The sequence below is a fragment of the Cephus cinctus genome, unplaced genomic scaffold, assembly GCF_000341935.2.
Source record: "Cephus cinctus unplaced genomic scaffold, Ccin1 Ccin1_scaffold0849, whole genome shotgun sequence".
NCBI classification, from domain to species: Eukaryota; Metazoa; Arthropoda; class Insecta; order Hymenoptera; family Cephidae; genus Cephus; species Cephus cinctus.
The window spans coordinates 66220-76673 of record NW_014333436.1 but is presented as its reverse complement, the minus strand read 5'-3'; the positions used below and the strand labels follow the sequence as shown (position 1 = coordinate 76673).

General features: G+C 35.5%; 1 protein-coding gene across 1 annotated transcript; it reads right to left on the bottom strand.

Annotated features, from left to right (window-relative positions):
- Positions 1 to 935: 935 nt before the first annotated feature.
- Positions 936 to 1622, bottom strand: LOC107270880. Its single transcript, XM_015746302.1, has one exon. It carries the CDS (start codon positions 1620 to 1622, stop codon positions 936 to 938), a length of 687 nt encoding a protein of 228 aa, XP_015601788.1.
- Between the last annotated feature and the right edge of the window lie 8832 nt (positions 1623 to 10454).

The window sequence follows — 10454 nt, the reverse complement described above, 5'->3', positions numbered from 1 at the left end:
CCTCCACATTGAAAACAATTACCTTTGATGATTATATTCAATGTCTTTTACATCATCAAAATTTAATGAAATGTCAAAATTTAATTCAAAGTAGAAAACATAAAGTTCATAACGTACAACAGAGATAAGTAGCACTGAGCTGGAATGACGACAAGAGGGTCATTCTCCCTGGTACGACCGACACCCTACCGTGGGGTTATAGAATGTAAGATGTATATAATAAACATGTACAAATGTAAAAATTGAAAATAAAGACAACGTGTGCTTTACGTTATTGCATATCACTTGATCCTTCAATGCAACGCCAGCTCCTAACCATCTGGATTGTTCCTTCTATGCGTTATCTTAATAAATAATTCTCAGAAGTCGCTCACACTCTTTGTCACATAGAGAGGTAGAGGTAGGGAGCACGCTTTAAAAATGACGCTTGCAACTGCTACGACTCAGTTCAAAAATGGCAGAGGAAAGTTATTACGTTGAACTATTTCCATACGTTTACGTTCCCGTCGAATGGCTAGAAAATGGATTAGAACAAAGTACTCGTATCGCGATAAAAAATGCCTTACGAATGAGCAGCGCTCTGAACTAGGTGACATGTGTCATTGATATTAATGGTGTTACAGCCATAAAAGAAGTCACAACAATCAAACTTGGTTTAGAAGATTATAAGGTAAGCATCGAAAAATTATTATAAGTATTTTTCACTCTTTCATTTTCTCACTAATTTTAATTTGATTATAACAAAAATTGTTTGGTTTTACAGTAATGTGAACAACAATAGAAGTAGCAGTAGTAGCAGCAGCAGCAGCAGCAGCAGCAGCATTAATAATAATGTACTAAATGAGAAAAAATATGTATAATAGTTTCTTTATACATTGTCTTCTTCTTCTGAAAAAAATTATCCATTTCCATACCTTGTCCCATCTCGGTGAAGCCTACAAATCCGACTTATCGATCCAAATATTGTGCGAACCATCGAACCCTAACCATTTCACAAATAGCTTGTTTCCACGTTTCCTCAGTATCTTCTCCACAAGATATATATCGGGATATTTGACGCTGGTAAGTTCATGCTCGTAGAAGCCGCCTTCGATGGAATGATCCTGGTAGTCCTTGAGATTGTACGTCACCGGATCGGTATTCTTCACTCGACTTACGGTGAAAATTTCGGTTGTCCAATTGGGTGTGTAGCCCTTCTCGAAGATGTGTTTAAATTTGCTGATTCGTACTCTGTCGCCGATTTTAAACTTTGGTCGTTTAAGTATGGTCTTGACTTCGTGCTTTTGCATAAGATCCTTGAATTCGGAATTGTAAAACTCTCGGCCTTGGTCAACATGCAATTTCTTCGGAATTCGACCCTTCGCCAGTACAGATCTCAAGGCTGCTGTTACGTCTTTAGCGTTCTTGCTCTTGGTGGGCACGGCCCAAGCAAACTTTGAAAATATGTCGATGACGGTGAGCAGATACCTGTATCCGCGGTTCTCTCTGGCGTACGCTGACATGTTAACGAGATCCGCTTGCCAAGTCTCGTCCAATCCACGGACGTCAACGTGCCGGCGCTGGTAATTTCTCCTGGCAGGTCTATGCAGTTCCTTCACCACCGCTAACTTTTTTCCATCCATTCTCCAGCGCACTCAGTCTGGCGTTAATGGGTGCCAAATCAAAACTGGGTATGGGACTGAAGAAGAAAAGGAAGCCAAAGACTGTAACGCTGAGGAAAGTCATCGAGGAAGCCAAACGATCGATGATTCCTAGCAACGATGCAGGAGTAGCTATCAGATCTGCTCTCAAGGGTGCACAAGCTGCCGTCAAACGAGCAGGTGGAAAGCGCAACGTGCGAACACCGCGCATCTACCCGTACCGTCCAAAGTCGGAGGCTTCCTGCCGTTTCTCGTCCCAGTGTTTGCGGGTCTCAGCGCCGCTGGAGCGTTGGCTGGCGGAGCTGCAGGTATAGCCAAAGCCGTGAACGATGCGAATGCAAGCAAGAAAGAACTGAAGGAAAGCCAGAGGCACAACGAGACAATGGAAGCCATCGCGTTAGGCAAAGGAATGTATTTGAAACCCTACAAAAAGGGACTAGGCCTTCATCTGAAGTCAAAAAACTTGAAGTGAAACTACCACGCCGGGCGCTGACCGATGCGGATCTGCTAAAGTACGCCAAGATCATGAAGATTTATGTTGTAAATTTTTATCTCGTGATACTAGACTTTATAATATATATTATATAATATGCTGGGTATATCCAGCAAACATAAAGTAATAGTTACATGTTGGCAATATTAAAATTTTCTACTCAAAGATGGATGACAATTTAACTGTATTAAATAAATATGTGAGTAGGAAATTGTAACACTGCCAATACGTAACTGTTAATAATTTGTATTTTCCGGGTATAATTGAAAATGAGAATGCTGCTTGGATTTTCTTTTAGCAAATTCATACAAATTCATACATTTACAGTTTTCAGGCAAATCCATCTTGAGGATTTGTATTATTATTGCTAGTAAAAGATTCCCTGTTTATTAATTTCTAAGATATTTTGCTCGGTTAGTACTTGGAACTCTAGTAATCGAAGAAATCGAAGTCCCCATGAACCTTACGTGACAATACATACATATATTTAAATAACATATATGATATTTATGTAATATTTCCAATTGATTTAAATATTCAATATACTACGTATTTAATATTCTCAATATCTAGGAATATCACTAATATTGATAGATTTTCTCAGTACATTTTTTCTATCTGATACAGTACAAATTGAACTTTCAAAGTGTTCTGAAAAATACGAAGGTACTTTGATCTAGTAACTATTCAAAGATTCCCAACTGCCGCCATGTTAGTTGGCGCAATTTATTTTTTCTTCACAGATCCAGTATTATATTATATAATATATAGGCCACTTTCAAAATAAACGGCTCATATGCTTGAATCTGAATTTCGTGAATTTTCTTTTTTTCTTTTTGTTCAAGTGCAAAGCATACTTATGATAATGCACAAATGAGACTTTGTAACGAAGGATGTCTTTTAACGCTCTACATTCTTTTTTAATTATTCTATGTTTGTATTTGCTTTCCTTATGCAATACCATATTTGTTCTCATACGTTTCTCATACTATTCTTTTAATTTTCTGACACAAATTCTGCTATCAGTCAGTTATTATATAAAACAAACAATGAACATAGTAGAAAAATCAAAAGTATCGAAAAATTGAAATTTTAAAAATAGCTCTATCATAACGAACGACATCTAATTTATAAGTATATACATGTGCATGTATCGTATATGTACACATAAGATGTACCAAATATTCGGTATATAGTATCAATGTATATACATATATATTGCATCTAATACATGCTTTTATAGTAAGTACCATGCCTTTTTACGATTCAGAAAACATGACAGCAATTTTATCGGTACTTCGATGGTCTGACCTGTATATTACAGTTTCACGCACACTTACATTTATTTATACTCTTTTTAACCTGCCTTTAAAATTAAAATAAATAACACCTCCATGGTGCGTGAACGGCTATGTGGTGCTGCATGTGCTACCTACGTTAGGTCATTAATCTAGTGTTGTAATATAAAGGTTTATAAACAAAAAGTAAACTGTGCAATTCAGGTAAATATGACTGTTGATAAATGTTAGTATTGTCAACATTTCTATGATAGTCTTCTACGCCAGACATTTAAAAAAATAAGAAGTAAGGAATTCAGTAATTTGGAGATATAGATCTTTATATGAGTACATATTTTCATTTACAAAAAAAAGTATTGCTGGTTATGTCAGGCTAACATGAAGGTGCAGACTGAACGCCATTTGCCAAGCACTCAGTGACTCATTAAACTATGCACCATATTACTGTAAAACGGTACTACCTCTAGCCGTTCCTTATTCCACTCTATATATTATTATATATATATATATATACTTTCAATCGATCTAAGCCTGGTACTCAAACTGTCAAGAAGTTAAAGCCAACAGAAGAATAAGAAGAAGAAGAACTCATATAAGCGTAATCCCATTACTGTGATCTTATGGTCTACTATTAATGGATCCTCGGTCAAACGATTTCTCTTTGAGTATAATTTTGCCCACATAGTTTTTTATACAAATAGTATACAGGATATTTAAAAATTTGCATACAATGAACACACTATTGCATTCTAGAGGTGAACCTGATACTAAATTGGGCAGTAAAAATTTGAACCGATTATTAGTTTCAAAGTTGTACAAGTTCAAGGTTACCAACCATGTATTGGCAGCCAGCGATATTGATGAAATTGGAAATGCAATATCGATTGAGAGAAGAGGAATTCCCCTCGTTAATGATTAAATAAATAGAATGCCAGCCGCATTTGAACCACGCAGAGCTGTACAAGTTACACATGAACTATACATGCAGCACTGATCTGCATGTGTAATATTAATTTAGGCGTCTTGTCACTGGCTCCTAATAGGTGATTGGTAAACTTTAAATTTAGCATCTTTAAAACTATTGGCCGGATCAAATTTTTTATAGCCTAATTTCCCGTGTAGAAAATTATCGGAGCTGCCCAAATCAAATATAGGTCTCTCATAGATATTAACAGGATTTCCGCAATAAGAATTTCCCCTACCAGTGTCTCACTAGACCCAAGCTGAGTCTTATCGAAGAATGTATATTAATTTAATGTAGGCTTTTTCTTTAATGCCTATCTAAGCTGGAGTTAGAAATTAGTTGAGTTTTTGTGCTAAAAGTATCAGGGATTTCCTCCGTAACGCTAATCAGGAAGCCACTTAGAACTTTGGTATCCATCGATGATGTTTTCAGCGTGATTTTCCTAATTAGTTTTACGAATAAATAGAATATGAAAATTAATCATAGTATTGAACATTATGATTCTTTACTGCACATACCGTTTTTTTTTTAAATTTCGGTGCAATTACATAATTATGCCATTACGTCAATTGTATGTTCGATGTGATTTAACAAACGTTAACAATCTAATAAATTGTCTGTATCTTTGTGCCACTAGACGGGAATTCAAACTTATATCTGTACTGTGATTAGTACCTATAATGGCCCCAAAGTGGGACTACGTAATAACGTGTGACAATCCTAACTTGATCCACCATACCTGCATTAACTAGGACCCGGATATTGTTAAAGAATCTTAAATATAGCTAGGCCCAAATTAACGATCTGAATTATTTTCTATACGGTACTATTCAGTTTCATCCCAAAAATGCAACTGTGTGGTCCGTATATGTGGATTTTGACACCCTGTACATCTCTGACTACTTGAATTTGTATATTATTTCTTGTACACTTGAATAGATCCTTTGATGCTTACGTATCACAATCACTTCGATAAGAATGAATATTTATACTTGTCTGCAAATTAATTGGGCAGTGATGTCAAATACGAGTTTTAACGAATCTCACGGTTTCGCAAGTTCACACTACAAAGGTCCTTCGATGCGTGAAAAAATAACAAAGAGCATAGAACAGAAATGTTGAAATGCTCGATCATTTGTATTTACGTGAAATATTATTATTCATCGAACGAAGCTGTTAATTATGGTGATTGGAGTGTCAAGAGTTGTCGACGATAAAAAAATAAAGAAAACTGATAATCAATTATACCCTGTGCCGTGAACTAAGAATTTAGTGAAAAGTGTAAAAAATATTTTTAAAAGAAAGATGGAATACGCTTGTAGTATTCTCTCGACATATGGGAGTTATTTATTTCCCGTCTATAATAGAGTTTCACCGTCTTGATATCTTGATCTGACGTGGGCGAACCTTAGGCCCCGCAATTTCCGGAGCGAGATTAAGTTCCGCCTTCGATTGGTCGTAGACTGACAATAAGCCCGCTCATTCCGGTTCCTCATTACCGCCCGTACTATGTTTTATTTTTCAATTTATGTGAAAAAGAATTTATAATAAAATAACAAAATCAAGAAATTGCATAACTTGCACGGTTGTAGTAACGTCTGCATGCCATACAACAGAACCACAGTAATAATAAGCATTCTATGAAATATCAATGATTCTGAAATAATTCCAAAGAATAATGTAATTTTAATACATTCCAATTCAGAAAGGAAATGAATAAAAGACCTATAAGATCGGGTTTCATTTCTGCTAAGAATTTTTTGCGGAACTTGAATAATACAACATTTATTCATCTTGGTTTTTTATAAACTTTCTCCTATTTTCTTGCTTTTATCCCTAACACCACTACAAAGTAAGTAATAGAGTAATGGCATTTATATATTTATATATTCATATATCATTACGCTGTTTTGTGAAAGTGAGAAAGGTGTAAAGCTCGCGAGACGGCTTCATATATATCATATACATATATAGTACAAAGTACTAAAATATATATATATATGTATGTATATCATGGAGAAGCCGATAGAAACCGAAAGGAATCTAAAAGAACGAAGTAGCGTCGCACTGAAAAGATAGATTGTTAAGCCATGCTTCAATAGAATCGCCTTCCTTTCTTTTTCATTCTGTCTCATTCTATCTCACTTTCTCTCGCGTTTTCAATCGTCTCTTTCTCCCCGTTCTCGACCCCATGAACCAATGACGACCCTCGAAGCCGCTACCCCATCCTACTTCCGGCCTTCTCATTCGTCTCGGGCGGACTTTTCGATTTTTCGCGTCCTTAAGAAGAAAGGATATTGTACGACCAGGAGAGTGGGGACTGAGGAATGGATATCTCAACGGAGAATTTTTCATCAGTGTTTGCGGAGGCGAAGTGCTGATTAGGGCGACGCCAACGTAGCCGCATAAATGTTCAGTCACTCACACAACTGTCTCTTGATGGAATTACTCTTAGCACCGAATTCGAACCTTGTCTTTGGTCCTTCCAGAAAGACGGACTGTCGATTGCAGATATCATACGAAACGAGTTGTAATTTAGATAATCCTTTGCGTAGCGATAAATATTTTTACTTGTGTTTTAGAAAATTTTATAAGTTGCTCTGAAATAGCATCTAGATGCGTATAAATGTCGATACACTCATTAAATGAAAATAATCAAGAAACTCGGTAGAGTCTTGCGCTACGTATAGATAATCAGCGGTACAGGAGAGCGGCAGACCAAGACTGTTTACCCGAACCCACTCGTCCTTTATGTGTTAACGTAGATAATAGAATAATGAAACTAACATTTGACGAATGGCTATAGATTACATGAAGTTAATGATTACATTGATCCTAATCTTAAATATTCTGAATTGATCGTTACAGAGATATATCACATTATAAACGTGTACTCGAGGGACGATTGGATTATTTTTCAGTTTTAGTTCCGTCGTCGTCGTCTTCGCACGCCCATTACTGTTTTATGCCGACAGATGGCGCTGTCTGTTTGCGTTTTTTCCTTTTGTTTTCAGTGTTATTATGTTGCCTGTTAGGTTTTTCTGATTAAAAATTATTAAAAAAGAAAAACACGAATTGCTCCTGAAACTTGGAATCTTAAGTCACTTTGGCCTAAAAATTATGTATGTAAATGGTTTACGTGCTATTTGGTGGAGGTCTTTCGGAAGTGTATTCATTTATATTGAAATATGTGATTATGTATTAAGAAATTTCTTTTCCTCATTGAGAAAGAAGGAGGAAGTAAACGTTGTTATAAATTCATGAAAGGACGTTAATATGAAATGGAATTTAGAAAATATATAATTATCATTTCTTTCACAGATGAATTTTCTAAACTATATTGCAAAAGTTATCGCTTGCATAGTTTACTATTAGGTTTCACAACTAGAAATCTGATATATGGCGTTACGTATAGATTAAAATTATAAAAATTTTTCTGTAATGCTGGAAAATACTTTAGCAGAAATTTTCTTTGCTAAATCCAGACATGCCCGTCCAGACACCCACTTAGTCATCATAGGATTAGCAAGGATCTCGGTGGGCTCTCGATTTTCATAATTGAGTTTCTACTAGGGTACATGCAAGTAGATAATTAGTCAAAAATTAAAATATCAATGTCAAAAATCCCAAAATTCAGAACAAATAATAATTATTCAGAATACTCTGAATCGCTTCTAGAATTGATGGTTAGGATCGGATTGAGGGAGATACTGATGATTGAACAGCCAGTGGTCTAGCGTATCGCGAAAAGGACGGCGTCTAAACTACGGTGAAATTTGAAGCGAAAGTAAAAGGTTTCGATGACGGATTCGAGGATGAAATTTGTAGCCTTAGCTGTCTCCAGATTGACTGTACAGCAGGAAGTTCAAGGAGGGGAGTTGAGGTTTTGAGTCTTCGTAACTTTGCAGCTCATATTCGTCGTCGGATATGAAATCTCTGTTTACGGGGCATACATATGCTTTATGTCGTTTTCTCGAAAACGAACTCGCAAAACCAGACTTTGGTACTCCGCTGTTTACAGCAAAATTCAGGGCTACGCGTTTAAAAAAGGTTTCATCAATCATAGATATATTCAAGGTCTGTCCATCAAAATCTGAAATATTGAGAATTAAAAAAGTTATGATTTTTTTAGTACACTGCTCACTTTTCCTAAATTGGCAATTTTCAATAATTTATTTAAACTATTTAATTTTATATTTTCCGAATTGCACGATGCAGACACATTAAGAAGTGTCGAAAGGGTATTCTTAATTTTTTTTCCATAAAATTCGACCGAAGGGTTGTTAATGGCAGGTGAATGAAGTATGATCCGGAACAAATTGATGTGTCAAAATCGTGGCTAGAGGTAAGTGTCAACGGAAGATTAAGAACTTCAGAGAATATGCTAGGAAGTGGTACATCAGCAGTGTACACATTTTTATTTAGTTGTGGGTTGTGATTCAATATTCTTATACATAAATGTTTTTAGATGCTGCTCAAACAAATTATTTAATAATATAGTAATATTAATTTTTCTCGTATCATTACGCGTAATGGAATATACAATATCCAACCCTGATAAGGACGATAATGAACAAAGTTCTCACTTTTCCAGCAGGCATTCCTTATATAAACCTAATCAAGCAATAATCGGGGTTACATTGGATCTACCTGATAAGACGCTCTCTATGGATACCCGATCAGGTCCGGGTAATATATCAAGTATGCTTGACCAAGTTTCTGCTCGGGTAGAATTTGGCAAGTGATAGACGTAATTATATAAAAGATCAGAAGAATAGAGCTTGCTCCAAGCTTGAGTTTTCAAGGCGAGGTTTCTAAGGTCTGTCTGCGTATTGGGGGTCAGTTTGGGTTGCCAAAGCTTAGTTCAAGCTAGGGGCCCAAGTCCTGGATTCAAAGGCTTGGCTCAAGCTCGGTCTAATCTTGGCATGCTGAAGTATATTATTTCAAAACTGGACCAGGGTTAGTGCATTTGTCAATATTGAGAGTTCCTATCTGGAAACTTAACATTACAAAATGTATGAATTAATGAGAAATAAGTTAGTAGAATGACAACTCAGAATGTACATTATCACATTCCAAGGTGAGTTGTTAATGATTATCAGCCATTTCAAAAGGTATGATTTATTTTATTCTTTTATAGCCCATTAGTGAGAGGAATATAGATAACTATTTTTTGTAGAGAGCAGTATCATAAATGCGCTGTAATGCAAAAAAAGCTTTCAACTGAATGACAACAAGGAACCAATAATAACAGAAAAGCAAATATAAGAAGTTCCTCTATCTACTATTTGTAAGTCTATTATAGTCAACACTATTACAATGACTTGCTGTGTAGTTTCTTACTTCCACCTTTCAACAGGTCAATTTGATATCAATGCAATATTCAACTGTATCTAAAATATATCGGCTCTTTTAAGATTATATAACAATTGTTCGTGAAATCTTTGAAATAATCGAAATAGCGAGAATCATATTAATCTTAGGATGGTACTCTGGGATAACTAGTTATTGTGACGAATTTACTTTTCATCTTCAGTAAGGAAAACGATAATTTTTGTGCACCACAAGTGGTTAGGTAATACATCCATCCTTTATCCATCCTCTCAGGTGGGTAGCGCGTATAGTTACATCTTAACTTTATAGTGCAATGACATGTATGCAGTGTGGAATAATAAAATTACACAGTGTACTTACTATTTTTATACCGTTTTGGATCGGTAAGTACATTTTTTTATTTTCGATTAAAAATAAGATTTTTTTATGTTTGTATAAGCATGGACTATTTTTCTATTTTTATTTGCATTTCTACTTGGTTTTTATTTTTTTTCGAATAGCTGTACGTTAAATTATCGTCGTATTTCATAATGGATGCACGTTTGTCTTTTTTTTTTTAATAATTGTGGTAAAATTGTATTTATACATATGAAAGATAATATTTTAATGTAAGAACTTTCTAACAGATTACGATGCAGCAGTATAATTTACGAAGTGTTGACAGTGCCTTCAATTGTCTGCTGAGCAGATGTGAAGAAAAAGCCACAGCCGAACCATGGGAAAGT